The 13,226-nt window shown below is 29.5% G+C and overlaps 2 protein-coding genes across 2 annotated transcripts; both read left to right on the top strand.

Annotated features, from left to right (window-relative positions):
* Window positions 1-725: 725 nt before the first annotated feature.
* On the top strand, window positions 726-3,876 carry LOC137809727 (protein RGF1 INDUCIBLE TRANSCRIPTION FACTOR 1). The gene is made up of 4 exons (XM_068610817.2): window positions 726-989; window positions 2,706-2,780; window positions 2,953-3,093; window positions 3,457-3,876. Exons 1-4 carry the CDS (start codon window positions 774-776, stop codon window positions 3,616-3,618), a joined length of 594 nt encoding a protein of 197 aa, XP_068466918.1. The 5' UTR covers window positions 726-773; the 3' UTR covers window positions 3,619-3,876.
* A 3,124-nt stretch (window positions 3,877-7,000) lies between these two features.
* Window positions 7,001-13,158, top strand: SAL1 (SAL1 phosphatase-like protein). Its single transcript, XM_068613537.1, has 8 exons — window positions 7,001-7,348; window positions 7,554-7,629; window positions 8,868-8,941; window positions 9,033-9,238; window positions 10,071-10,278; window positions 10,362-10,460; window positions 10,574-10,727; window positions 12,779-13,158. Exons 1-8 carry the CDS (start codon window positions 7,079-7,081, stop codon window positions 12,940-12,942), a joined length of 1,251 nt encoding a protein of 416 aa, XP_068469638.1. The 5' UTR covers window positions 7,001-7,078; the 3' UTR covers window positions 12,943-13,158.
* The last annotated feature ends 68 nt before the right edge of the window (window positions 13,159-13,226 follow it).

Below are 13,226 nucleotides of genomic sequence, written 5' to 3'. Positions count from 1 at the left end.
AGTATTTTATATTTTTATATAACCAAATAAAAAATTTATTTATTTTATTTTTCTTTCTTACCGATGAATTTAAAATCATATCACTTTATACTCTTCTTTCCTTCTCTTTCATTTATTTTCTTTCCTAAATTAAACAAAACCTTATTCTCCCTTGAGCTTAGAGCAGCCATTTCACTTGTAGGTTTGATTAATATTTTTTTTTTAAAACAAAATTAGTTAACAATCTTTAACTTTAGGTCTCTATTAATAAATATATTAATATTGTTTATTCAATGTGAAAACAATTAACAAGAGATAAGACACCAAAAGCAAAATTATAAATCAATTTTAATTAAAATTAATTTGGGCAATGATATATGTACCACCCAACTTTTTATACAACCACATTACAACTCCCAATACTATTATTTTAATACTATTTTATATTATTTAATTACAAATTTACTCTTTATTATATATATTTATTTATAAATTTATCACATCAAAGTGTTATACGACTCCAAAAATTCTCAAACTATAATTTTCTTAAATTAATAATGCCTCATTTAATTTCCTTCCATCCCAAATTTTTTTTTCATATTTTGTGTGCATATTTATCACCTATTATAATTTATATTTGGTTGATGGAAGTGAGAGTCTATTTAAAATTATGTTAATTTAAAATTAGTATCTATGAGTGAAAATAGATGTATATAGAGGATTGGTAATTGAATAGTGACATTAAGAGGAGTAGAACAAGAGAGAGAGAGGGAGTGGGTTTGGATCAAAGATCAATGAAGAGCAGTGGCTGTAGTGAAGCTTCATCTGGAGAAGGAAACATGAATGTGAAACCTGCATGGCTAGAGAGACTCATGGCTGAGACATTCTTTGGTGCTTGTGGGGTCCACCAGAATCAAAAGAAGAACGAGAAGAACGTCTTTTGCTTGCACTGCTACCTTAGCATCTGCCCCCACTGTCTCCCTTCTCACCCTTCCCATTCCCTTCTCCAGGTATCAGTCTAACTATCATCATCACCATCATATCACAATTCCACTTTCATATATAAATCAAACCTTATTCTTCAATCTTTAATCACTTTCTCCCACCAAGTTTCGATCTTCTTTTCATATACATGCTCACACCACTTCTCATCTTCTCACTTGCTATTTCTCAATTCATCATGAACTTCCTTCAATTTCTGTCCTACTCTTCTTTCAACTTCATTTGCATGTGCTGTTTTTGTGCTTCTCACTTGGATCTTGATTTGCATGTGCTGTATTTTATCTCACATTCAACTTTGAAGAATTTCTGATAGTGTTTCTTTGATTCTTCTGAGTTTTCTTTTTTATCTTTTGAAAATCAAGATGACTGTCACTCACTGAACCTTTCGAACTGTTTGGATAAACTCTTAGAAATGTTTAACATGAATCTTGTGGGGGTGTTTCAGAATTTTTTGCATCGATACAATCTAAGAGTGAACACTAAAATTCTGTATCAAATTTGTTCTACTCTAGCTGTTAATGAAGTTAAGTTAAGTTCACACAGTGTCTTACAAGAATCTGTTAGTGCAAGTTTATGCTTTGATGTCTTTTGTTTTTCCATTACAAAACACCTTTAAATTATTTCTTTGTTGAGAAGAGGAAGTGTGAGAGCAAGATCAGTTCTCTATGTTCATTTTGAAATTCTGGTGTCTAACTTGTTATAGGATTTTCTTTACATATGGTGAACTTTATTTTTGAAGTTTTGGTTTTCAAAATTGAATGTCTGTCTTCCTTGTTGATTAATGGATAACTAACAGTGTTGTCTGCATGTATTTATTGTTTTCACATATATAAATGTTTATGCATATATTTATACATGGTTTCCCAGAAAGGTCATCATGTCCTCTCTGATTTTCACTTGTTGGTTTTTGGTTTTTTTGACATAAATGGAATTATTATTTTTTTATCCATTTTCTCCTGTAAAGCTTTCTCAGCTGTTCCTTTCATTGAAAGCTAAAGGTTTGACCAAATTCTTTCCAATTCCCGTTGTGTCTCTGTAGTTTATTATTATTTGTATATGTTCCCGAAACTTCTTCTAAATACTACTATTCACCACACCCTCCCACAATTCTAATATATATTTAAGGTTTTATAGAAAAATGATTCTTTCAAGTTTGAACTTTATTTTCAAAACTGGTTTTAACCACAAATTCTTAGTATTGACAGAATTTTAAGGAACTATATGTTTGATTTGGCCTTGTCAGTCAGATGTTACATATTATTGCTTTTATGTTTTTTTTTTAAAAACTTTAACATGGTTCGTGGTTTTATTCATTAAATTAGAGTGGCTGATCAGATTCTAAACATGCTAATAGAGACAAAGTAGAATAACTCGAAGAGATAAATCGTTTAAATTTTTGTTTTCAAAATGTTCCATAGTAAAGTAGATTATAAGGTTCCTTCAAATGAATTAAGAAAGTATTTTTTTTCATAAATTAAAATTAATCATAAGAACTATTTTAAAAAATGGTTTTAGGTTGTATATAAACTAAAAATAATTAGTTTAAAATGAATTAATTATACAACAGTTTATTTATTTTATTTATCTTTTTAGTTCCCTTCAAAATTCAAATTGAACTATCTTTCAAAATTCAAATTGAAGTAAACGTGTGTAGATACATGCATGTTCATGTTCGTGCGTGTGAGATCGAAATACTAATGGAGGTTTTTAATGTGATTCTACAGGTGAGAAGGTATGTGTACCATGACGTGGTTCGATTGGGTGATCTAGAAAAGCTCGTCGATTGCTCCAATATTCAGGTCGGACAAAAATAACTCTTTTCAAGAAATTGCATAACGTTATACTGCCATTAAAAATTGCTTGAATTAAAGATTCACTAATTAGCAAGATTAAGAGGTAAAAGTGAAAGATGATGAGAATAATTAGACTGAGTTTAACTGAATTAACGATTTGGATTGGATTGGATGGCAGCCATACACCATTAACGGTGCCAAAGTGATATTCTTAAATCAGAGGCCACAGTCAAGGTCATTTAAAGGCACTGTCAACACTTGCTGCACTTGTGACAGGATTCTTCAGGAGCCCTTTCACTTCTGTTCTCTGTCATGCAAGGTTTTTGTCTCATGTCACTGTTTACCTCTCTCTCTTCCTTATTTTGTTCTTTGTCTATTGACTCTTGCAAACAAATTACCGGTCAAGATTCACTAACTTGTCAACACTTTATTTTAACTAAATACACCTTGCTTGGAACATATAAGCATTTTTAGTTTTTCACAGTACGACATTAAAACTTGAAATAAACAATGTTTGCAGCAGCTTTAATTGACGAGTTTAAAACCAGATAGATTTTTGAAGATGAAAAATGCGGCCCACAAAAAATAATTGTATGTAATTGCAGCAGGTTGTTCACATGGTATGTGATGTGAGGGTTTTGGGTTGTCAAGCATTATTGAATCTGATATTACATTTGTGCAGTTTGAGGGTCTAAGAGGTGATTGCTATACCCAATTTGTCCCCACTTCCTCTGAGGCTACCACTAGCATTGCCAACAACAACAACAAGCAGAACACAAATGGCTTCTTCATCTCTCTGGGAAGCAGAAGAAAGGGGGCTCCCCATAGAGCTCCTCTCTCTTAGCCAAAAAAAGAATGGCTTCATTAATTGACATTCAATTCTGAACAAATAAATCACTCTCAGTTTTTCACTCTTCACTCTGTACCCTTTCTATTGTTTGTTTCTGTTTCAGTTATGCACCGCACACCTGCATTCATTTCTACATTTTTTTCATTGCCATCTCAGCTGGTTATTCAAGCCGCTAATTTTGTGTTAAGATGGAATGAAATGTAGTCATTTTTAATGGCTGGTGTTTATGAAATACATTGTTCACCTATTGTCTCTTGTCTCTTACACTGCATCAAGAAGATCACGTTTTCTCTTTTCATTCTCAAAATTTTCAAACGAAGTCTCACAAAATAACTTTAACTAAAATATTAATAAATTTAAATTTTATATAGGAGCTCTAATTTGTGTTAAGTAGTATACGATAACTGCAAGTTTAGAAAATATTTTGTTACTACTGTATATAATCTAGATTCTTATCGGAAGAAGCTGTGTCTATGAAATAGAAGTAACATTTCCGTTTTCCTTAACCGATTCTTTGATACTTTTTTCACTATTTTTTAACATTCAAAATTTTAACATTTAATTGTCTTTGAATTATTATGGAACTATGATGATTCTTATTTTTTTTTTTAAATTATGGGAACTATGATGATTCTTTGATCTAGACCTTCTTTCTTAAATTTAGCATGTACATTTTTTATGATTATTTTTTTTTATTTTGATTCTATATGCAAAATTGCAAAGATTAGAGATTCATTTGGTTCTTTTTTTTTTTTTATCGAATCTCTTCCCTAAAAACCAAATCAAATATTGTTGATTTTCAACTTATTGCTTCCAATCCATCTATATATACTCTTTACATCTATTACAATAATATTCTAACTTTTTAATATACAATATAAAAATATCAATGTTTATATTTCATTGAATTTAATTCCAATGAACTCAATTAGATTGTGAATATATTAAGTTTATTGAGATGTTGCATTACTAATAATGTGCCTTTTGTCATTTGTAAATTAAATAGTGTTGTCTCATCAAATAAACTTTATTTGTGATTGACATTTTTTTCATACATATTACAAATAGCCTCTATAAGACCATTTTGTTTTTTTTCTTTTAATTATTGAATACAATATTAAGAAATAATGTTAATCAAATAACTTAAAGAGTTTGTTTGGCAAAAAAAGCCTAATCTTTATATTTTATGCCCTTGCTTTGTTTCTTGAGAGGGATTGATACAACTTCTTCTCATATATATCTTTTCAATCTACATCTTCAAAAAGTCAAAAGTTTGTACCATCAATCTTCTCAATTTTCACATTTTCTTCTTCTGTTCACTGTTCCCACTAAATTATGATTCCTCTATATTATTGATAATAATAAAAAAATAATAACAACTTTGTTGTAATACTAGTTGTTGGAAAATAACATACATTTCCTATAATAAAATTCACGAGGAACAAAATAAATGTGGAATAATAACACACAAAATGATAATGGAGTCAACCAATCATACCTACGTTTCTGAGTTTTTGCATATATTTCAATGGAAGACAAAATTGTAACAATATGTGTTTATACAACACTGAAATTATAACCCAACTAAACTAATAAAATCTAAATAAGTTTTTCTCACAAATAATTTTTTTTCACGCTGAGTTTTTCATTACTGAATGAGTAATAATTATTATATTATGATATTTATACCTAAAGATAAAAGTATATAGATCTCACATTTTTTTTATTGATTTTTATCTTCTCTAAACAAAAGAGTATGTTCCGAGCAAAATTTCCTTTACATTGACTAAGTCCAACAAATGAGTGTTAGCTAGTATATATGGAAGAGCTCACTTAAGTGGCGTTGTGCTAGAAGTGTATTAATGTTGTAATGTATTATATGCTTTTATACATATTCAATATTTATGTTGATGGAATAATATATAAAAGTTATTGATATTAAGATGCATATGACATTGTGTATGAGTGATAATGAGCAAATAAACTTCTAGATAAAATGTTGATTTTATTTTGATAATTTTGAATTATAAATTTATTTTATGGACTTATATGTTTGTAAATATGTTATACCTTCATATAAATTATATAATAATATTTGTTTTTTCAGTATAATAATTCGTTTATTTTTTCAGTGTCTATACTTATAGGTATAATGTATATATTTATTATAAAAACATAAGCCCATAATAAATTCTTTATTTTTACACACAATATATATATATATATATATAAATAAATAAATAAGTGTCTATTACAATTATAATATTAAATTTCAATTTTTGAAAGATATTTCTTTATTTTAATTATTTTTTAAAAATTAATGTTTCAAGAATGAGTCAGAAAATATACTATTTAATGTTACTATTTTAAAAGCATCCTTATCTTAATCACTTCTAATAAATATAATTGAGAGTAATTTTAAAAATATTATATAAAAATATCATATTTGCTCAAATAGTTATATTTATTTATATTTAGGTATTACCATAATAAGTATTTTTTATGGTAATAAATGCTTTAAAATGTTTAATTGTAAAACAATAAATGGTTTAATTTTTTTTAATTCTAAATCAATAACTGCTTTTAATTTTTTAATATAAAGCGATAAATGATTTAAAAATAATAATTATATGTATCTGTAAAATTTAATATATATTATCAAGCATTAATGAATTTAAAACATTTATTACACATTAATTTTTTATTCTAAAGTAATAAATGCTTTAATTTTTTTATCCATATCTTTAAAATTTAAATAATTATTATATATATATATACTAAAACATAAAAAATAATTTTAAAAATAAAAAATAATTAGTTATTAATTAAATTAAATATCATTTAAAAAAATAAAAAATATTATTATATTTTCTATTATTAATAATTTTTTTTAAAATTAATATCTATCAAGATTTTAACTATTAATTATTTAAACTTTAAAAAATTAATAGTTAAAATTTTGATAGTTAATTAGATATAATTTAAAAATTCTTTATAAAAAATTACTTTAACTATCAATAATATTTTTTGTCTATAAAATAATATTCAATTTAATTATAACAACTATTTATTTTTCTCTAAAACTAATTTTTTTAATACTTTTTTCATAATATATATATATATATATATATATATATATACTTCTGTTATTATATTTAATTTAAATGCTGAAAGGGTTATTTCAAATAAAAATTAAATAATTACTTTTTAAGCATTGTAGTAAAATATAGAAAATAAATTATTTATTAAATATAAACATTAATAAATTCCAATTAACACAGTCTTCTTTAAATATAATTTTAAATCTGACACTATTCCAATAAATATGATTAATTGCGTTTCTTTATTTTATGAAAAGGGTAAAAAATAAAATAAAATTGTTGGGGACTGAAACAGGCACACAGCTCAGGAAAGGAGAGCACCTTGTGGCAATTAATTGAGAATTAATTGTTGGATGCGTAATATTTTTAGTAAAAAAAAAAAAGGAGAAAGAGAAAGGAAAATGGGCACAGCAACAGTTTGGTGGAGAGTGAGAGGTATAAGTGTAGGGGTAGGAAGTGAATTGAGGTTGTCCGAAGCCAGAATCCGAAGAAGGGGCATCAGCGTGTCAACGAGAAGTAGTTGCTGTTCGTCGCCACTAACACTAATCGTTTCTTCAATGCCTTATGAGAAGGAACTCGCCGCTGCAAAGAAAGCAGCCACTCTCGCCGCTCGTCTCTGCCAGGTACTCATCCACATCATCTTTTCTTTACCATCGCCATTTTCATAAACAAAAGAAAAACCCTTGTTTTTCGTTTTATTGAATTTCTTAACTACTTTTGCGCAATTGCATGTTTTTGTTTTTGTTGCATAGCCTGCTTTGTAAAATTCTTCTATTATTTTTAGATTCATTGGAGACTGATTTATTCTTCTTTTCATGGTTTGTGCAGAAAGTACAGAAGGCTCTTCTGCAATCCGATGTTCACTCAAAGTCGGACAAAAGTCCGGTTACTGTGGCCGACTATGGTTTGTTATCTTACTCCTGCTAGCATTGTGTTTGATTATATGTGTTAATGTTGAATCGTTTTTTTTTGCAAATGCTTACACTGACAAGTTAATTGTAGTTGGAAAATGAAAAGTTTAGTTGTTAACTATTGACTGAGTAGAAGTAGTGCTGATTGGGTAGAATGTTATGCTATTGGATTATGTCTACATAATTAGAAGCTGAACAATGGGAATGGTGTACGCTTTTTAGTTGTCTTCAAAAATACTTGCCATGTTTTCTCAGATGTATAATCCAAGTTTACTGATTTGATCATAACATTTTGTGCATGTAGCATAGTTTATCAGCTCTATTTCAAAGTATTTGGTTGTTCCAGTGCTTTCAGACTCTCAAAATTTATTTTATTTTTTGCTTATAATAGTTATAGATGATGTGTCCTATTAATATTTAACTAATTCAGTTTACAAGAATGAGCAAACAAATTTTAACAGTATCATTGTAGTTTTGAAGCCTTTTGCATTTCTTGAACAGAGTAGGGGAGTTGTTCTTTAATAATATTGCTACAAATACAAGCTCTACACCAGTGATTTAATAGTCCTAGCATACTTGTTTTAAACCATGTATTGAATTTGAAACACTCTTTTAGTTGAAAAATTGTTAGGATTAGCTATTAAGCCAATTGTTGTAAATCATGTTTGATGATTTACTATGTATTAGCCAAGGTTGGCTAGTGTAAAGCATTTTTCCTTACAGGACAGGCACGAGGAAAGACCTTCCACTTTTATAAATTTGTTTCTATGTTATGATAGGCAAGTATGCAACTATACCAAATGTTTTGATTGTTTTTTCTCGCTCATTTATATATCTCTACCACATTATGTATTGTTCTGCTACATGTTTCCGTGTTGTATATTAATCATTTTGCAAGTATGAAAAGGGAAACTAATTATATTTAGCTCAACCTGCAAGTTCTTGGGCAAATTTCTCGCACATAACTAGTTCTTATGTGTATTAGTGGATGTTCTTTGTAATGTGGTGATTTAAATTGCTTCTACAAACATATTTTTGGAAAGATCATGTAATATTATGAGCTTATGCTTCATTGCCTATAATATGAACCACACCACTTGTGAACAAGAAAGTTATTTACAATTTTAGCAAATAATTTTTTATTTTATATTATTTTAGTTGCTAAACTTGTTCATTGAGGTTTAGATGAAGTTCCAATTCATTTCACATAAACCGGGCTGCTTTCTTACAGGTTCCCAGGCATTGATCAGCTTTATACTTGAGAGAGAACTTCCTTCTGAACCATTTTCAATAGTAGCCGAGGAGGTGAAATTGTAAATTCTTACAGGTTTCTTGGATATGCAGATTTTGTTTTCATTTCCATGCTTGAGTATAAAATCCAATTTTAAAACTTTAGGATTCAGGGGACCTTCGTAAGGAAAGTGGTCAGGAAACACTGAAACGCATTACAGAACTTGTCAATGATACTCTTGCTAGTGAAGGATCAAATACCTTTCCTTCTTTAACAACAGACGAAGTGCTTGCGGCCATTGATAATGGTAAGTCTGAAGGTGGTTCAGTTGGAAAGCACTGGGTTTTGGATCCGATAGATGGTACAAAAGGGTGAGTATTTTTTTTCTCAAAAAAATTCATTTTGGTTGTCTTCTGTTTGTCAGCTTCATTATCTTATTTTCATAAGAAAGTGTATTATTCTTGCCGTACGGATTTGTTTATAATATCTTACGTAAAACATATATGAATTTATCTAGTATTATTAATCTGATTATTATCTGAGATTGCAGTTGCCATTCAATATCTTATTTTGTTTAGGAAGTAAGGACAAGACATATAGCTGTAATGGTGATTTCAGTTTTGACAAGACATTATTTATTACTGACATGGTGAAATTGACTATCTAAAGGACCATTTAATTTGAAAAAATGTTTTCTGTTTCATTTTATATTTCACTTTTAATAAAAAAAAGGTCACCTTGTTTTCATTTTACTTCCCATTTTCAAAAGTTTGTACAGTTTACAGAAAAACAACTTATTATTTTCTACTTTCATTTTCTTTTGTCACTGTTTCTTGTATCAACTTTTAAAATCAGGAAACATAAAATGATACTAGAAAACCTTTTTCTTCTAGCAAAGGTCCTTAATTTCTCTAGAAGACTTCAGTGTTATGAAAATTGGAATATCTGCTCATACTAAATGAAGACTTTAAATCTATTTTTTTACTCATAAACATTTGATAATATAAATTACTAGTATATTAGTGTTTTTTTTTTCTTTACTTGTCAAAATAATCAAACATTTGATTAAATAATTATTTTTCCTCATTGTTTCCTATTTTACTGTCTATATTTTTATACCATTTGTTTCACTTGCATGGTCACTATGCTATTATGGAGATCATTTGTCATTGAGTAGCTCATGCTTGTGAGATGACATAATAGGTTTGTAAGAGGAGATCAATATGCTATTGCATTAGGTTTGCTACATGAAGGAAAAGTTGTATTGGGTGTTTTGGCTTGTCCAAATCTTCCACTGGCATCCATTGGTTCTAATCAGCAGCATTCTTCAAATGAAGTTGGTTGTCTCTTCTTTGCTAAAGTTGGTGATGGAACATATATGCAAGCATTGGGTGGTTCTACACAAACTAGGGTTGGTGCTTACAAAATGTTTTCTTACTTGTCACTTTTGGTAATGTCATTTGACAGTTGTGCCATGTCCAAATGATCGTCCAGGTTCATGTCTGGGATATTGATAATCCAGAGCAAGCATCACTTTTTGAATCTTTTGAAGCAGCGCACTCCTCGCATGACTTATCTGGCTCCATTGCAGAAGTAATGTTATTTCTATAATTAACACATTTGTCTTTTTCATTGTTTTTTAGTTTTTTCTCTTAGCTCTGTTAGATTTAATTACACACGATTCTTGAACATTACTTAATGAACAGAAACTTGGTGTCAAAGCACCACCAGTCAGAATTGATAGCCAAGCAAAATATGGAGCTCTGTCAAGAGGAGATGGGGCTATATATTTGCGTTTCCCTCACAAAGGATACCGTGAAAAAATATGGGATCATGCTGCTGGAAGCATTGTTGTGACTGGTATTATTTTTTCCTTTCTGTTCTTAATTATTTATTTTCGTGAACAATTTGACCAATCTTTTCTTCATAAACATGCTCTGCTTAAAATGAGTGTCATAACATAACTGTCCAGAATTGGTCATAAATAACACTTGCCTCGATGTGTATGTTTATCAAGTCCATGTCCTAGTCAAAGGTTTACTTGGATCTGGACTCTCTTCAAATACATATAGAATATAGAATAAGTTTCTGGAATTTTTAATGTTTTCTCTTATAAAGGGGACTTATAAATTTAATTTAACCTCATAAAATTGGCTTATAAGATGGAGTTTACATCCATTTATATATTATAATTTGGTCATATCTTCATTTGATATGAGATCTCCAATACACCCTCTTATGCCGAGGATTTGACATCTCGAGTATGAGACTAGATATTTGTGAGTGATCCGATTGTTGGTGATATGATAAACATAACAAACCATGTTGGGATAGGTTCTAATACTATTTTAGAAAGTGAACTTTAAATCTGACTCAACTTTACAAAACCAATTTATAAGATGAAGTTTGTATTTACTTATGTAATATAATTTGACCATATCTCTAGTTGATGTATAATTCCTATACTTTCCTTATTGTAGATAAAGTTTATACTTTTTAACAAATTTAAGGAGCTTGGCAACTTTTCTAAACCTTTTTTTGTGTGATTATTACTACTTTTTGCATGATGCATCTGGAGCGTGATGTCAAGGAACTCTAAATGCGAAGTTAAAACTAACCTTCTTTCATAAGTTCTAAGCTATTTCCATTATTTAGCAAATTGTTATTTGTGGTAATGAATTTTAACATCTGAAGGGAAATAGTGAAGGCTTTCAAGGAAAAAATAGTGCTGGGCTGAAATGTGAAGTTAATAGAACATAAATTTTGATGGCAAGGATTAAGTTTACTTCATTGTGAAATTCAATTATAGTTGAATAAAGCTAAAGATAAGTATTTTAGGGGTTATGGTTTAATTTGATTTGGAGTTAGGGAAGTGATAGATATTTGTGATGTGAATATCATGTAAGGTACATGGAATTCATACATGATACATACTCAATTCTTACCGTAGAATTTCAAATTTTAACTCTGGAATGGCACACTAGTAAAACGATATTAGTGGACTTTGAGTACTTTTTCATGATGAAATCTCAAGAGAGATTTTGACCGCTCTTCTTAGAAGAGTTGGATTTTAGGTAGGGAATTAGTTATTCATTTTCCAAAGCGAGGGCACCCAAAATTCTTCACAAGAGAAGATGAAGTACAAATCTTAAAACATGTCATTTTCTCCAAAATTACTGTAGTGTCCAGCTCAAATTAAACCCTTTTAAATTGCTCCAGTTGAATAGTCAACTCAGTATGACAGTAGATGCATCTTACGATATTCTATTTGGTGTGGACTGTATAATAAACTCTGTTGTACGATGTTTCTTCACATATTTTAAAGTGCCGGTGAATAATTATATTTCAATCTGTTTATGTTTGACTTGCCTTTATCATGTTATTTAGCATGGATCTTTCTTTGGTCTTTTAATGGTAGGAAAGATAATTTGAATGCACTACTATCTTTTTGTTGCTCGAGGAAGGTCTGGGGGGAGGGGGGATTGAAATGTTGTATGGACTCATTGTTATTTCCATTCAATGGAAGATACTAGATGTTTCTTAAATATAATGTAAACAAGAAAAAAAAAACTGCAAAATAAGAAAAAATAGTTGCAAGGGAGTAGGTACTACAAGATTGCCAAAGATTTGCTTGTTGAGAGGAGTGCGGTTTTGAATACTCTCTGTGGATATAATATTCTTGCCCACACAACACAAGTCCTCATTATAGTGATGACATTATCCTCTTATGGATGAGCTATATATGCCGAACTCTTGTTTTTTTGAATGACTTATGTACCCATAAGATTGGAGCATACCGTTAATTGTGACTTTCATTGACAGTGAACTAATATTTAGATTCCTTCATTCGTTAGATCATTGAATGTGCCTTCTACTTCTAATCTTCTATAAATGCATTTGGACTTTTGTAGAAGCTGGAGGTATCGTCACGGATGCTGCGGGGAATCCTTTGGACTTTTCGAAAGGAAAGTTTCTCGATGTTGATACTGGTATTATTGTTACAAACCAGAAATTGATGCCATCGCTCCTGAGAGCAGTTAAAGAAGCACTCAATGAGAAAGCATCATCCTTGTGATTCCCATTAAGCTTGTTTACTTTCTGGTCGGCTCGTTATATGGGACCTTCTCCTCAATGTGCTATATTTCCTTCGTCATCTGATGAAGTTAGTACATGATTGGAAATCCTCTGATTCCCTTTGTAGCAGATTTCTGCTCTTTTTTTCAGCTGCTATTGTCTTTTCCTGCCATATACTTTTCTTATTTTCTATTAATAACATAGATCTTCGTTTAAACTTGTTTGATAATTAATTCTTCTAGATTAACTTGTCAGAGGTGATATGATTTCAATGCATAGTTGATC

Source organism: Phaseolus vulgaris, chromosome 2 (assembly GCF_051622355.1).
Source record: "Phaseolus vulgaris cultivar YP4 chromosome 2, ASM5162235v1, whole genome shotgun sequence".
Taxonomy (NCBI): Eukaryota; Viridiplantae; Streptophyta; class Magnoliopsida; order Fabales; family Fabaceae; genus Phaseolus; species Phaseolus vulgaris.
The sequence above is the reverse complement of the archived record's forward strand: the minus strand, read 5'-3'. Positions and strand labels throughout refer to the sequence as shown.

What these genes read in the sequence shown, in the direction of transcription:
- LOC137809727 (XM_068610817.2), top strand. Translation starts at nt 774, where the DNA reads ATGAAGAGCAGTGGCTGTAGTGAAGCTTCATCTGGAGAAGGAAACATG. An exon ending in TCGATTGCTCCAATATTCAG is followed by an intron (nt 2,781 to 2,952) that starts GTCGGACAAAAA and finishes ATTGGATGGCAG; the next exon opens with CCATACACCATTAACGGTGC. An exon ending in TCTGTTCTCTGTCATGCAAG is followed by an intron (nt 3,094 to 3,456) that starts GTTTTTGTCTCA and finishes ACATTTGTGCAG; the next exon opens with TTTGAGGGTCTAAGAGGTGA.
- SAL1 (XM_068613537.1), top strand. Translation starts at nt 7,079, where the DNA reads ATGCGTAATATTTTTAGTAAAAAAAAAAAAGGAGAAAGAGAAAGGAAA. An exon ending in CCGATAGATGGTACAAAAGG is followed by an intron (nt 9,239 to 10,070) that starts GTGAGTATTTTT and finishes ATGACATAATAG; the next exon opens with GTTTGTAAGAGGAGATCAAT. An exon ending in GTGGTTCTACACAAACTAGG is followed by an intron (nt 10,279 to 10,361) that starts GTTGGTGCTTAC and finishes ATGATCGTCCAG; the next exon opens with GTTCATGTCTGGGATATTGA.